Source organism: Camellia sinensis, chromosome 1 (assembly GCF_055761805.1).
Source record: "Camellia sinensis isolate YWXY chromosome 1, ASM5576180v1, whole genome shotgun sequence".
Lineage (NCBI taxonomy): Eukaryota > Viridiplantae > Streptophyta > Magnoliopsida > Ericales > Theaceae > Camellia > Camellia sinensis.
This window is the reverse complement of record NC_138961.1, coordinates 192,634,601-192,651,118: the sequence shown is the minus strand read 5'-3', so window position 1 is coordinate 192,651,118 and position 16,518 is coordinate 192,634,601. Positions and strand designations below refer to the sequence as shown.

The window sequence follows — 16,518 nt, the reverse complement described above, 5'->3', positions numbered from 1 at the left end:
AACAACGTCTAGTCCGTTTTTAGATGGAAGAGGAGTTATTATTATTATATTTAGTATAAATTACACTTACACTTACTCCTTTGAAATTTGGATTTAATATATATGACCTCCTAACGTTTAGAAAAATATACTAACCTCCAGTTATTGTAATTATTTAGACAGAATAAGAATATTGAATTTATAGACTCTCTTTTCTTGATTTGTTTTACTTTCTTTATTTTTTTTTTCTTCTTTCTTTTGTTTTTTTTTTAATATAATTTTTTCTTTTTTTCTATTAGAAATTATTATTTCTTATATAAGCAGATATTTGTAAAATAAGCCTATTAAACAGAGAGTAAAAATTTAATAAGATATAGGGTTGTTTTGGGAAGATGGTAAAAAGTGACTTTTTGGCTTTTAACTAAGCTTTTGGCTTTTTTAGACAAATGATTTGGGAAGTTGGTAAAAAGTGACTTTGACTTTTTTGATTAATGTTTGTTTATGATGTCAAATCATAATAAAATGACCAAACTACCCCCATTTATTTAAAATATTTACAATTTCACCTATGTAACACATTTTGACCCATGAGGGGTAAAATTATAATTTTACCGTTGGCTAAAAACCAACATCCCAAATGAAAAAAAAACAAAAAAATTAACTTTTAACTTTTGCTACTAACCAAAAAAAATGACTATAAACCATGTTATCAAAATAGGCTATAATTTAACTAAACTTAAAAAGATATCAATATAATTTACCCTTATATTTAGGGAAAATTGGTCTAGGGTCCCTCTCCCACTTTTTGTAAGGGAAGAGATCCACAAAATTATTTTTTGATGTTTAAGGTCCTCCCATCTATCACAGAGAAATTCAGCCCCCTTCCTTTTGTCTACTCTCACTCGTCACCACGATCAAACACGCACAGAGAGAGAGAGAGAGAGAGAGAGAGAGAGCCATGTCGATGACCGCCGACCTCGACGAAACACTCCTCATCGGCAACTCCTCTTTCCCTTACTTCATGCTCGTCGCCGTAGAAGTGATTCCATTGGAGACAACAACATCCCAATCCCTACACTGTAGCCCAGACAAAAAAGTAGCCTCACCTCACCAATCTCTACTTTCTCGGCTGTTTGTTTCTCGGGAAACTAGTTTCCTGATTGGAAATCCTGAGAAAATGGAGAAGGTCAAGAAAGGTGCAGGTGGAAGAAAGGTCGGCGGTCCGAAGAAGAAACCCGTTTCCCAGTCCGTCAAAGCCGGCCTCTAGTTCCCGGTCGGCCGGATCGGCCGATACTTGAAGAAAGGTCGCTACTCTCAGCATGTCGGAACTGGCGCTCCGGTCTACCTCGCCGCCGTGCTCGAGTACCTCGCTGCTGAGGTCTCTCTCTCTCTCAAAATCTGTGAATCTTCATTGAGCTTGTTCTGTGGAATTTTTTTGGGCAAAATTGGTCTGAGTCTTGTGTTTAATTGTTAGATTTTTTTTATTAATTTTAGTTGTTTCGAAATTGTTGAGAAAAGTTCTGATATTTTTTGGTTGTTGAGTTGGATCTAATCTAGTAGTTTTGCCTTTTCTGTTGAAAAGTCCTAAAAATGTACCGTTTGGGTGCTGAGAATATGCCATGCTGAACTGTATAGGTTTTAGTTTAGTTTAGTTTGACAAGACAGGGTAAAGTAAAACCTTGGAATTTCAACTTTTAGGCCTGGATCAAGTGCAATTTATGATTGATTATCTTATTCTGAAAGCAAAAATTGCTATGATTGAATCCAGAGAAATTCTCTAGTGATGAGATTTTCTCTGTGTCTTTTCTGTATTTTTTGGGAATTTCTCTGGGTTGTGGAGTCCAGAATTTCTCTGGGTTGAGAGAATTACTGTAGAAAGATTTGTCTGGGAATTTCTCTGGGTTGGAAAATTTCTCTGGTTATCTGTCTATGAGTGTGTTTTGGTTAGCTCCTCAGTTCATCATTCTTGGGATTGAAGATGGGTTTACACTTGTTGGCCTACAAGAGTATTTCTATGATCAAATTAGAGTTTTTGAATCTGTAATAGGCTTCATTGCATTTTTCTAGGTATCAACATTTGTTTAACCCCTCTCTCTCTTTCTCTATTTAATGTGTTTTGTGTGTGCATTGTTTTTCTCTGGTTTGGAGTCCAGAGAAATTCTAGAAATTTCTCTGGGAGAAAACTAAAGAAATTTGCAAATCAGAGAAATTTGAAGAGAATTGGACCAGAGAAATTCAAAATTTCTCTGGACTCAACTAATGCATAAGAGAAATACTGAGAAATTCTAGGAAGAATTGAGCCAGAGAAATTATGAGAAATTCAAAATTGCTGTAGACTTTCTAGAGAAATTTGGTCCAGAGAAATTTGGGCCAGAATTTCTCTGGACCAATTTTCTCTGGACTGAAATTTCTCTGGACTAAAATTTCTCTGGATTAAGGTTGAGGGACTTTAGACATTATGAAAATATTGTTGAGGGACCTTAGACATTATGAAAATATTTAGTGTCCTTTATGCTATAAAATCATAATATCAGGGACCTTAAAAAAAAAACCCCTTATATTTATTATAAAAAATCATTGTATATTCCGTGTCCATATCAAGTCAATTTCTGCATCTGTATGTATATCGGCAGCAGCACTCCACATTCGATAACGACACCCCCATTTCACAATATTAAAGGGCAGAGAGAGGGGGGGGGGAGGGAGGGAGAGAGAGAGAGATAAATCATTTGGAATTGCAAACCCACTCCCACTCACACAGATCCACACAATTGGGACACTCAGCACCACCACCATTCACGGAGGAGCATCCTAGAATGGAGACATCCAGCATCAACAACAGAAAATCTGAAAACGGCGAGGCGAATAGCACCGCCACCGACGGAGACTACTCTCACGACGACGAAAAAGAGATGATTAAGGAGGAGAGAGAAGATGCGGCGGAGGAGGAAGAGGAGAGTGAGTCGATAGAGAGAATATTCGAGAACAGGGAAGTGCCGTCGTGGAAGAGCCAGCTGACGGTTAGGGCGTTCGTGGTGAGCTTCTTCTTGTCGGTGATGTTCACCTTCATAGTCATGAAGCTGAATCTCACCACTGGTATTATACCTTCTCTGAACGTGTCGGCGGGGCTCTTAGGCTTCTTCTTCGTCAAGACCTGGACCAAGTTTCTCCAAAAGTCCGGACTCCTCCGCCAACCATTCACCCGCCAAGAGAACACCGTCATCCAGACCTGCGTCGTTGCCGCCTCCGGCATCGCCTTCAGCGGTATGTTATTATTCTTATTATTATTATTTCTCATATGCTTTCACTTTACTCCTTCAATTTTTTTTGGATTTTTTAATTATAAAATTTTACTGACTTTTTGAAGTTGTGAAAATGATGAATGACACCCTTTTATCATTTCACCCTTTAAAATTTTTAAATTATACATTTTTGAAAGATTACACAAAAGTTGCATAAATAAATAATGTTTTTTTTTTTTTTTTTTTTGTGTGTGGTGCAATTCACTTTTAGAAAGAAACATTTTTTACGTTTCAATTTTGTCATCTATTCTTGTATCTAAACTTTTGAAATGAGTCAAGTTTCTCTTATGTTTTGAGATAAAATTTGACGCGCCTGAGTAAGAATCTTATTTTTATGATTGGAATAATTTATTTGTAGGGTTCTCAATATATATCATCTATCATCATTCTAATAATGGTAATTTTTTTTTATTTTATTGTATTTGTATGATTTATTTTAAAAATATATTTAATTATCTATTTTTTTAAAAGATAAATATAATAAAATGAAAAAATTACTATTATTAGATTGAATTTTTTTTTTCAAAAATAATATATAATAAATGACCCTTAAAATGAACAAGTTCGAATGGATCTTGTATTAAAAAATCCTAAAACACAGCTTGTTCTCCGTGTCCCTGGATGCTTGTTCTCCGTTTCCCTGGATGCTTTTGTTTGTGTTTGGTTGGGCTTATCTCAAGTTTATATCAGTAAATTTGCAGAGTTCTTATCATATATAAAAATAAAAATAAAAATAAAAATCAATCCAATAATTTTAAAATTATCGATGAAGATGGCAAATATATTTTTTAAAATAGATTATTTATTTTTTTAAACAAATACAATAAAATAAAAAGATATTATTAAATCACTTAATATTTTCTTTTATAAATAAAATACAAGTAAAGCTTTACAAAATAATAGTTCAAATAATCGAAACAAACCGTAATTGTGAAACCTACAAACCTCTCAAATTCTTATTTAAACTTGAAAAAGTTCTGCTCTTATGGGTGTTTTGAAAAAATAGTTAAAAATTGATTTTTTTTAATTTTTTGATTATTTATGTAGTGAGAAAATGGTTAAAAATTAATTTTTTGATTTTTAATTTTTTTTTTTGACTATTTTATGTAAGAAGTGATGCAATTCAAAATAAATTAAAAAATGAAAAATGTTTGAGGGTCACAATTTTTGTGATCACAATGGCTCAAAACTGTCAAAACGACGTCGTTTTGGCATGTTTTGCACTCAAAACGACGTCGTTTTGACAATTTTAAGTCATTGTGATCACAAAAATTGTGACCCTCTAACATTATTGTTAAAAAATTGATTTGTAACTTTTTTTTTCTTTTTTTTTTTTTTATATATATAAGTAGGTTGCCAAAACAGTCCTATGTTTTGCATGTGTTTGCTTTGCCACCGTCGATTTGATAGGAATGACTGGTAGTGTAGAATTTTGAGCGTGCCCAAGTTGTAGTGTAGTGTGAAGTGGGTTATGGGTTGACTGTGGACTGAGCCGTAAGATGAGCCGAAGGTCCTGGGACCACGTGAAGATCGGTCATCAATTGCTGGTAGAATTAGAAAATCGAAAATGCGGCAGACCCCAGTAATTGCCGACCTCCAGTGACCCCCAGTCCACGTGGTTGTGAGTGATTAGAAGGAAAGAAAAAAAAAATGATGAATGACGCTGCGCCACGTCACTAGGGGTTGACCCCAGTGGGGGTAGGAATCACGGTTGTTAGAAAATTAAGGACAAATTACAAACACCTTTCGAGGTTTGGTAAAAATATAAATTTCCTCATGAGGTTTGAGAAATTATAAATTATCTCTTGTTGGTCAATTTTTCATAACAAATTAAAAAAAAATTAGGGAGAATTTGTATGAAAATAAAAACCTCAAGAGACAATTTGTTATGAAAATATAAACTTCAGGGGACGGAATGTAATTTCTCAAACTTCAAGAAAAAATTTATATTTTCACCAAATCTCGAGGGTGTTTGTAATTTGCCTAAAATTAAAAAGTAATCCACTAATGCTTCTTTGAAGTTAGGTAACCATATATTTTACCTTCTTTTTTTTATTTTCTTTTTTTTTATAACTGAATATTTGAATTAATTTATATTTTTTTTAAACGAATCTAGAAAAATCAATTCCACTCCATATTACCTTTTAGTTTGTCAATGATCCTGTTTGGTAGGGTTTATTTTCAGTTTATTTCAGTTTTTAGTTTAATTTAAGTTATTTTGATGTGTTTGGTTCAACTTAACAATACAGCTTATAAATTTTTGTAAGTTAAAAATCAACTTATTTTTTGAGTGGGGATGAGAAGCTTAATTTATAAGTAAAAAATCAGCTTATGTTCACAGCTATAAGGTATAAGTTGTTAGACTAAAAGTTATAACCACTTTCCCATTACTTCTTTTAGTTTAATTTAAGTTATTTTGATGTGTTTGGTTCAACTTAACAATACAGCTTATAAGTTTTTGTAAGTCAAAAATCAACTTATTTTTTGAGTGGGGGAGGAGAAGCTTAATTTATAAGTAAAAAATCAGCTTATATTCACAGCTATAAGGTATAAACTGTTAGGCTAAAAGTTATAACCACTTTCCCATCGCTCTACCAAACAGAGCCAATAGATTGGATTTGATTGAATTGAATCTGCACCTCCCCACCCCCACCACTCACGCTATTAACATCATCATTTTTTAAAAAAATTGTAATTGAAAATTGAAGAAAAATAATTGTAAAATACATTTGGTTCGCAAAATTTTTCATTGAAATAAACGGAACTTTAGGGTGTGTTTGGTAACGTTTACGTTTTCAGTTTATATTTACAAAAATTTTATAAACTGGTTTTTGTTTATTTTTTGTTTATTTTTAAAAAAACATAAACTGCAAACGCGTTTGGTAATTGACAAAATGTTTAAAAAAGTTTAAAAATATAAAAAGAGTGAGAAATAGCAAGTGGTGGCAAGTGGCGGTGGAAGACGGTGGTGGAAAGTGATGACGGTGGGTGGTGGGTAGCTGGTGGTGGCGGGTGGGTGGTGGTTGTGGTGGTGGTGACGGTAGTGGGTAGTGGGTGGTAGCGAGTGGGTGGTGGTTGTGGTGGTGGTGGCGGTAGTGGGTAGTGGGTGGTAGCGAGTGGGTGGTGGCGGCGGCGGCGGTGGCGGGTGGCAGGTGGGTGGCGGATGGCGGGTGGTGGTGGCGGATAGGTAGTGGGTGGTGGTGGTGGTGGTGGGTGGTGGTGGTGGTGGGTGGGTGGGTGGGTGGGTGGTAGCGGTGGCGGGTGGTGGATGGTAGCGAGTGGGTGGTGGTGGCAGGTGGTGGGTGGTAGTGACAGGTGGGTGGCCGATGGTGGTGGGTGGTAATGGTGGGTGGGTAGGTGACGGTGGCGGGTGATGGGTGGTAGCAAGTGGGTGGTGGTGGCGGCGACGATGGTGGTGGGTGGTGGTGGTGGTGGTGGTGGTGGTAGGTGGGTGACGGTGGCGGGTGGTGGTGGTAGTAGTGGTGGGTGGTGGCAGGTGGGTGGCGGGTGGATGGCAGGGGGGTGGTAGGTGGTGGTGGTGGCGAGGGGTGGATGGTGGTGGCGAGTGGGTGGCAGGTGGGTGGTGAGTGGTGGTGGCAGGTGGTGGTGGGGGGTGGGTGGTGGTTGCGGAAGACGGTGGTGGAAAATCGTGGCGGGTGGTGGCTAGTTTTTGGTGGTAAAAAAAAAAAAAAACTGAAAACTCAAAATGGAAACACATTTTTTGTGTTTTCATTTTTTGGCCAAATTTATAAACTGAAACCACTGATTTATAAATCAAAAATTTTACCAAACAAGTTTTTATTTGAGTTTTTGAAATTTTTGTAAATATAAACAGAAAACAGAAAACGTAAGTGTTACCAAACGACACCTAAACTCTTTCATGTCTTATCTTAGTACATTGATAACAAGCATCTAAAACTTGGTCCATTAATTTAATAACTTATTACAACAAATCAAGATTTTATATATAAAATTATAGGAATGATTTTACTTTTTAATATTCAAATATTTTTTTAAAGTATCGTTATTATATTTTTAATAATAAAATTTGATATTAATGATAAATTATTATCATTTCGTCTACAAAAATAATACTTTTTTGGCACGAAAATGTTATTTTTTTGACTTTGAAAATGACCTTTTACAAAAGACTCGTAATTATAAAAATTAATCTGTTAATAGTTTTTGTACTAAAATTTTTACAAACAAAAGTTTAGTTCTTAAAACCTTTTATAGATTCGTTTGGCATAAAGGTTTAGGTTAAATTTTGGCTATTTTAGTCACAAAAAGACTAAATACACTTTTTAATTTAATAAGATAAAATATCACATTCAAATCATAATTATTTTATTTTTTATCTTACATAAATTAAAAAAGTCAAAAAGCTTATTTCAAACGAGGCTTTTTAGTCTCAGACTAAAGGATTGTTTGGGGTGTCCTAAATTAGTGCATTTTTTGACTTTTTATAAAAAAAATGTATAGAAAAGTAAAGAAAGTGGTTAGAAAAATAGAGTGGAGTTGTTGATAGATATTAATATATGTTGATTGATGTGACCTAAATACGTGTATTTATATATAAAAAAAAAGTGTACTTTTTTAGATTAACACAAACAAATTAAAAAATCAAAAAATCAAAAAATCAATCCAAACAAAGGCTATATGTGATAATGGAGATTCACTATATAAAGAAGGGTTAATTACACTAATAGTTCCTATAGTTTGGGACTTGTGTCATTTTGGTCCCTGACTTTTCAATTGTGACACATTTGACCCTGAATTTTGAATTTTGTTCAAAATAAGGACAATTGAAAATATCATTAGATTTTTCAAGGGTAAAATCGTCAATTTGATAAAATATAAACTAATTTGACAAAAATAAATGTTAAAAAAATATTTTTAATTTTTTTAAAATTATTTTTATCCACCAATGATAAAATTATGTAAAATTAATAAAAATTACATGATTAATTTTTTAAAATTAATTTTACATGATCATCTAAATACATAATAAAAATTAATTTGGTAAAAAAAATAAATAAATGTCTAAAAGATTTATCAATTTTACATAATTTTATTTTTAGTAGGTAGAAATAATTTTTTAAAATTCAAAAATATTTGTTTGACATTTATTTTTGTCAAATTAGTTTATATTTTATCAAATTGATAATTTTATCCTTGAAAAATCTAATTATATATTCAATTGTTCTTATTTGGAACAAGATTCAAAATTTAGGGTCAAATGTGTCACAATTGAAAAGTCAGAGACCAAAGTGACACAAGTCTCAAACTATAGGGACTATTTGTGTAATTTGCCCTATAAAGAAAAAAAAATTAAGTAACAGAATAAGGTTTTTAAAAAGGAAGCAACTTGACTCCAGTCCGAGATCGGATTGGACGGTACTATTCGGCCTGTGGGGGTTCACCATGGATCTCGTTTTGATAATCTGAACTGTTCAATGTGTAGAATTCGTCGAGTACTATATACCTAACAAATATCATATTAATCAGATATCAATAGTTATGTGATCAAATCAGTTTTCTATAAAAAAAAATAGACGGTGAACGAATTAACGGTTGACAAAAAAAGAGATCCGATGAGATAACTATCGATATCCGATCAACGTAATTTTTTTACAAATATATAATATTTGATGAGTTCTAAATTATCAAAATAAGATTCGTGATCAACTTCACGAATGAAACAGAATCGTCCAATCCGATCTCGAACAGTAGGCAAGCTGCTCCACTTTAAAAAATAAAAAATAAAATATCAAGTTGCTGGCGAAACCGAAGATTACCGATACTCCAATATAATTTTACCACGTATAAACTATGAATAAATTAATGAAAAAAATTAGCGGCAGTTGGTGGCGGTGGTCTAATCATTCATGCCGATGAATTCAATTCAAGTTGGTCGTTCTTGCCATCTTCTTCATGCCTACGAATTCAATTCAAGTTGGTCGCCGTTGCCATCTTTAGTATGACTACAGATGCATGGCTATTTTGGTTATTTTTTAATTTTTTTAAAAAATGTGAAAAAATTAAAAATAATAATATAGACTGTTTTGGAAACTTAATTAAAAGTTACTTTTTTGTTTTTAATTTGTTTTGGATTACATCATTTTTTTATACAATTTTTTTTTAAAATTAAAAATTAATTTTTAATCTACTTCTCAAAACAAACTTATAATTTAAATAAGTCAATAAAATGATTTTTTTCTTAGTTGCCAAAATAGGCCATGGTGATAGCTTTTATTGAATAAACTAATAATATTATTAATTTTTTTTTTCATTTTTAAAGTTTTTTTTTAAAAATTTTTTTGCACGTCAATGTTCTATCGTCATACTCTTTTATAGACACAAAATTTTCAGTTTTGCACAAAGAAATAATTCAATTTTTTCAAAAAAAAAAACATTTTTTTTTGCACATAATTTTTTTTTTTTAGTTTTTTCTATTTAAAAGTTGATATTTTAAAATTTTAAAAATTAAAATAAATGTCAAATTATCATGTTCTTTTGTGGATAATTATAAATGATGAACAATCATTGTTTGAAGAGTGATTTCGATTGTTAAAAATTTAATAAGACTTGAAAATTTTAAAAATGTTAGTTAATGAAATATAAATTTATAAATTAAGATTTGCGTCTAAATGTTTCTAATTTTAATAATAGTTAAAACAAAAGTAAATTGATTGCATTGCTTTCAAATAAAAAAATACTTTAATATTCCTGACTCAATCATGGAAGAAACGTGGGTCTTATTACTATAAATGGACTGAAATTATTGATTAGAACACTTTAGTAGGTGTCTTTACGTTATTTATTTATGACTAGAAAACAAGATGGTAATGTCTGTTTGATAACGTTTATATTTTCAGTTTATATTTATAAAAATTTTATAAATTAGTTTTTGTTTATTTTTAAAAAAACATAAACTACAAACGCGATTGGTAGTTGATAAAATATTTAAAAAAATTTAAAAATATAAAAAAAAAGTGAGAAATGACAAATGACGGCGAAAGACGGTGGTAGAAAGTGGTGACGGTGGATGGTAGGTGGGTGGGTGACGGTGGCGGGTGGTAACGAGTGGATGGTGGTGGCGGTGGTGGTGGCAGGTGGGTGGTGATGGTGGGTGGGTGGGTGGGTGACGGTAGCGGGTGGTAGCAAGTGGATGGTGGTGGTGGTGGTGGTGGTGGTGGCGGCAGTGGCGGGTGGTGGTGGCAGGTGGGTTGCGGATGGCGGGTTGTGGTGGGTGGTGGCGGGTGGTGGTGGTGGTAGGTGGGCGAGTGATGGTGACGGGTGGTGGGTGGTAACGAGTGGGTGTCGGTGGTGGTGGGTGGTGGTGGTGGCCGGTGGTAGATGGTGGTGGCGGATGGGTGGTGAGTGGTAGTGGCGGGTATGTGGTGGGTGGTGACGGGTGGATGGCAGGTGGGTGGTGGTGGTGGTGGTGGTGGCGAGGGGTGGGTGGTGGCGGTGGTGGCGAGGGGTGGGTGGTGGCGGCGAGTGGGTGGTGGGTGGTGGGTGGCAGGTGGGTGGTGGTGGCAGGTGGTGGCAGGTGGTGGTGGTGGTGGAAGACGGTGGCGGGTGGTGGCTAGTGTTAGTGTTGGGTGGTAAAAAAAAAAAAAATTGAAAACTCAAAACGGAAACACATTTTTTCAATTTACATTTTTTGGTCAAATTTATAAACTGAGACTACTAATTTATAAATAAAAAATTTACCAAACTAATTTTTATTTGAGTTTTTAAAATTTTTGTAAATATAAACAGAAAATTGAAAACGTAAGTGTTGCCAAACGACACCTAAATAATTTTTAGAAATTTATAAATTATGAAGTAAGGTGGATGGCCAAACTTTGACTCCATTATTTTGCTTTCACACGGTATAATCATTAGACTTTTAGCGTACTTTTGTGCTATGTTCATATCGGGTGATAAACAATAATCCTTGTGTTCTGACATGCACATAAGAGTTGATCCCTTTGTCTCATGTTTATGTGAATTTTATTTGTGTTTTCTACGCTGTCGCTCACTCCTTACTCATCCGTGACACCACCCAATCCCTTCCCTCCCCAATGGCGAGAGAGAGTTAGGGAGTAGGTGGCATGGTCGGGTGGAAAGGAGAGAGGAAGGGGACCGGGTGAGGAAGTGGGGGAAGGGAGGAGAAAGGTGGCTTGTAGTGAATTATTTTAATTTTTAATTTATTTGTTCCTCTGACTCTCAAGAATAAAGATAAATATAATCAAGATGTAAAACTTACTTCCAACAATAATGTGCCCAAACTTTCACACTCACACATTTGTAGGTAACGAATTTTTTATAACACATTTAACTTGTGATTATTTTGTGTTTTTGGTGGATAATATATTCATTTCATTATTAACTTAAATATTTTTGACATTTGTGATGTAATGATTTATGATTGACAAAAATAGCATTTTGTGTGTAGGATAATGTTTAAATTATAAATTGAATAATTTTTTCATGTTTAATTAATACTGTATATGTGTCCATATCTGTATCTGTTCATGGATCAGCTTCCAACATCAAACTGTTAACGTATTATTTTTCTTGAAATTTGAAACAAGCAGGAGGCTTTGGGAGTTACCTTTTTGGCATGAGTGAAAAAATTGCCAAACAGTCAACTGAAGCTGATGATGCACAGAATATAAAGAACCCAGCTGTGGGTTGGATGATTGGATTTCTTTTTATTGTTAGCTTTCTTGGACTTTTTTCTGTAGTGCCTCTTCGAAAGGTACATGCATATATTCCTAAACTCATTATCTTGATGTGTATATGAATTTTTTTTTTTTTGGCCTTTTAAACATGTTATATCAAAATATGGGTCAATTACACTAATATTTCTCAAGGTTGTAAAAAATACATCAAGCTTCACAAAGTTGACATAACTACCTATGTTTTCATAATGTTTATTTCAAATAACACTATCCATCATTCCTTAAGTCGTGTGGATGAAAATATTATTATCATCTCTTTTAAATTGATGTATTTTTACCCTTGATTTTTCCTCAATCTATTACTTGCATTAATTCTGTTTGCTTTAACCTTACTAAAAAGAAGTGAGTGTAATTAAGATTTATGAGACATATTATATGGTTTTTTCAAACCTTGCAGGTAATCAACATAATTTACCCTATCAAAATTTTGGACTAGGTGGAAAACAGAAAGTTGTGTTTATAAACCGTTGCTAGTAGGGTCAAGATCTTTTGTCCTTAAAATTTATGTTCCTTCGTCTCTACTACATTTTCAAAATACTGGAATCTCAAGATACAATTACACACTGTGAGTGAATTAATTAGAGATGGAGACAGAGAGTTTAGGGACAGACAATCTCATGCCGGCTAGTAGGGACCTCTCTTCTACCAAACAAGTATGGGCAATGGAAGCAAATCTCCATGTTTTCTTTGTCACCTTTCTTGTAAAACTCACATATGCAATCTGTTTCAGATAATGATCTTAGACTTCAAACTGATTTATCCAAGTGGGACTGCAACTGCTTACCTTATCAACAGCTTCCACACTCCTCAAGGAGCCCAGCTAGCAAAGTAAGTCCTTCATCAAATTTGCTTCGTCATTCAGCCGTAAGAAATGAACAAAATTGATCAAAGCAAGTTGAATTTGATTCTCTCGTTGCATCTTCTCATCATCAATTTTCATTCTAGGAAACAAGTCAGAGCTCTGGGAAAGTTCTTCTCTTTCAGCTTCTTGTGGGGCTTCTTCCAATGGTTCTTCACTGCAGGGGATTATTGTGGATTTTCAAGCTTCCCCACATTTGGTCTCAAAGCCTTTGAAAACAGGTACAACTTTGATTATAATGACACAATACAAAATTAATTTACTTCTTCTTTCACATTCAAAGCATTGATCTTTGGTTTTTTTTTTTTTGTTGAAAACCTAGGTTTTACTTTGATTTCTCTGCAACTTATGTCGGCGTTGGGATGATCTGTCCACACCTAATCAACGTATCTTTGCTACTTGGAGCAATCCTTTCATGGGGTATAATGTGGCCACTTATAAATAACCAAAGGGGCCATTGGTGGCAACCTGCAGACCTTAGCCAATCAAGCCTTCATGGCCTGCAAGGTTATAGGGTAGGTCACTTCCTTTCCTTTTTCTAAATCCAGTCCGAGTTAATTAAACCTGTGTTTTTAAATTAACCCTTTTAATTTTTATCCTTGATTTGCTACAGATCTTTATAGGAATAGCCATGATACTTGGTGACGGCCTCTACAACTTTATCAAAGTCCTTGGTATTACTCTATTCGGTTTGTATCGCCAATTCTGTGTTAACGACCAAGGCAGTGTCCTCCCAGTTGCTGGCGGTGTTACCCCCCCTAAAAAACCTACTGTGTCCTATGATGATCAACGTCGAACCCAACTCTTTCTCAAAGACGAAATCCCAGCATGTTTTGCAGTTGTTGGGTATGTTGGCATTGCCATTATCTCCACTGCAACGCTTCCACACATCTTCCACCAACTCAAATGGTACTACATCGTGGTTATTTATGTCTTTGCACCAACAATGGCCTTTTGCAATGCTTATGGTTGTGGGCTCACTGACTGGTCCTTGGCATCCACATATGGAAAGCTAGCAATCTTCACAATTGGGGCATGGGCAGGAGTGTCCCATGGTGGTGTCCTAGCCGGATTAGCAGCTTGTGGGGTCATGATGAACATCGTCTCAACCGCCTCTGACCTAATGCAGGACTTCAAAACAGGTTACTTGACCCTAGCTTCACCACGGTCCATGTTCGTGAGCCAAGTCATTGGAACAGCAATGGGTTGTGTCATTTCGCCTTGTGTGTTTTGGCTCTTCTACAAGGCTTTCCATGATCTTGGAATCACTGGAACACAATACCCCGCTCCTTATGCTCTTGTCTTTCGAAACATGGCAATCTTGGGGGTTGAAGGGTTCTCAGCTTTGCCAAAGAACTGCCTCACCCTTTGCTATGTGTTCTTTATTATAGCTGTCGTTATCAACGCCATAAGAGACGCTGCAGGAAAGCAGAGAGCAAAGTTTATCCCTATCCCCATGGCAATGGCAATACCCTTCTATATTGGATCATACTTTGCTATCGATATGTGTGTTGGAAGCTTCATACTATTTGTTTGGCAGAAGATAAACAAGAAGAAGGCCGATGCATTTGGACCTGCCGTGGCTTCTGGTTTGATTTGCGGGGATGGGATATGGACTCTGCCCAATTCAATATTGGCGTTGGCAGGTGTAAATCCGCCCATTTGCATGAAGTTTCTGTCGAGGACAGCCAATGCAAAGGTCGATAGTTTCTTAAACAACTAGTTCAACAATTATATATAGCTTCCCGTTTCATGTTCTCAGCATCTTCTTTGTTTCCACTTCTTTCTCACCTCTCTCCTTTTTTAATCTAGCTGTGTGTCTGTTTACATGTATAATATGTATCTATCAATGATAGACAACTAGATTTCATTACCACTAACCACTGGAAATGAGATCAAACATGTGAAAGAGATCTAGAAGTCCTCGTAATGTAGTAAAGTACTACATGAATCTAAATGTCAGTTGTAAAATACTTTCTATAATCTATGTTTGGTACAAGTTTCTATATTGGACAAGTTTTCCATTTATACTATGCTAGGATACTATATACATATATTGTATTGGTGGCGCTACTTTTTCTCAATGACTGTACACTCAAAAGGTTGTGTTAGGCTTCAATCAGCTCTCAGATTGGTTTTTTGTTCATATTTGCAGAAGGGATATCAGTAAATTCTGAGAGGATTGCTCTAAATTCATTCCTAGTGAGGGTTTCCTTCTCTAATAGCACATCCACTAGCTTATCCATCGCCTCTCTATTGTTCCTTACATGAGTCTTAGCAATTTCGTACGCACTGTCAATAATATTGCGTACTGATGTGTCAATGTCTTCTGCAAGTTTTTTTGACATTGAGTTTCTTGCTAGCATCCTCAGTACCAGATCACTACTTTGCACTGCCGGATCGGTCCAATCTCAGACATTCCAAACATAGTTACCATCTGCAAAAAAAGAAAAAAAAAAAAAGGAAAAAAACATAAGCGAAACTCGAAGGACCCATTTGACAAAGTTTATGTTTACAGTTTTCTGATTATGTTCACAAAAACTATACCTGTCTTGCTATCTGAGTGATCTGTTGCAAGTCCCCTGCTGCAACGGTAGTGATTTCTGATTCACCAAAAACTACTACTTCTGCTGCCCGACCTTCCAGACCTCCAACTATTCTAGCAAACAGTTGTTGCTTGGAGATTAGAGATGGATCTTCACCGGGCATGAACCATGTGAGCCCATGGGCTTGGCCTCTAGGAATCAAGGTGACTTTTTGTACTAAGTCATGGCCCGAAGTCAATGTTCTGCAGTTAGAGCCAAGTATGCAAAACATACTAGATCACAATGTTGATCTTAAGGGCGGTTTGGCCCACCAATAAGGCTTGCTGGTAGCATAAGGCATTCCCTTGAAACTAGTTGCCCTTTTCTTGTCATTTTCAAGCTCAAAAAATGAAGCAATTGAAAAAACAAGTGTAAGATGAACTTACGCACAAATGGCGTGCCCAATTTCATGATACGCCACTAAAATCTTACTATTCCCGTCTGTCATCTTGGTTCCTTCCATCCATGCCACTATCCGATCAATTGAGTCATCAATCTCTTTTGATGTAATCTTATATTTGCCTCTCCGACCAGCAAGAATGGCTGCTTCGTTCATAAGGTTCGCTAGATCAGCACCACTGAACCCTGGCGTTCGTAGGGCAATGACATTGAAAGAAACATCCTTGTCTAGCTTCTTGTTCTTGCTATGTACTTTTAATATTTCTTCTCTTCCTCTTACATCAGGTAGTCCAACAATAACCTGCTTAAGTTTCGACCAAGTTAATCATATCTTTCAAACAATGGATCTTGGAATGAAATCTTTACTAGTATGTCAATATTCAAATTGAACAATTTTCTTAAGGATAAATTACTTTAACACCCCTTGGATACTTCTGAAATAACACCAGCATCATCCTTACTCTCTAAAATGTCACTTCTTACCCATACTTCAGAATTTTTTTTAACAAGTTAGTCCTTCCATACTTCTGTAATAACACAGGCATGTCCTTTCACTACAAGAATTTTCACTTTTGGCGACTAAATATTTTGTCGCCAAAAGTTAATTTTTAGTCGTCTAATGGTTTTGGCAACTAAATTATTTGGTCGCAAAAGTAGTC

The 16,518-nt window shown here is 35.3% G+C and overlaps 1 protein-coding gene and 1 pseudogene across 2 annotated transcripts in view; one reads left to right on the top strand and one right to left on the bottom strand.

The window, feature by feature from the left end:
* Window positions 1–2,542: 2,542 nt before the first annotated feature.
* Window positions 2,543–14,883, top strand: LOC114268220 (putative metal-nicotianamine transporter YSL7). Its single transcript, XM_028209335.2, has 6 exons — window positions 2,543–3,243; window positions 11,870–12,033; window positions 12,747–12,844; window positions 12,962–13,096; window positions 13,198–13,390; window positions 13,489–14,883. Exons 1-6 carry the CDS (start codon window positions 2,796–2,798, stop codon window positions 14,596–14,598), a joined length of 2,148 nt encoding a protein of 715 aa, XP_028065136.2. The 5' UTR covers window positions 2,543–2,795; the 3' UTR covers window positions 14,599–14,883.
* A 100-nt stretch (window positions 14,884–14,983) lies between these two features.
* LOC114268221 (ATP-dependent zinc metalloprotease FTSH 6, chloroplastic-like) overlaps window positions 14,984–16,518 on the bottom strand; it is a 36,908-nt pseudogene continuing 35,373 nt past the window's right edge. The window contains exons 5-7 of the transcript XR_014341772.1: window positions 15,847–16,160; window positions 15,423–15,663; window positions 14,984–15,312 (exon numbers count right to left, since the gene is read on the bottom strand). The product of XR_014341772.1 is annotated as an ATP-dependent zinc metalloprotease FTSH 6, chloroplastic-like (transcript). The remainder of the gene's footprint in view (window positions 15,313–15,422; window positions 15,664–15,846; window positions 16,161–16,518) is intronic.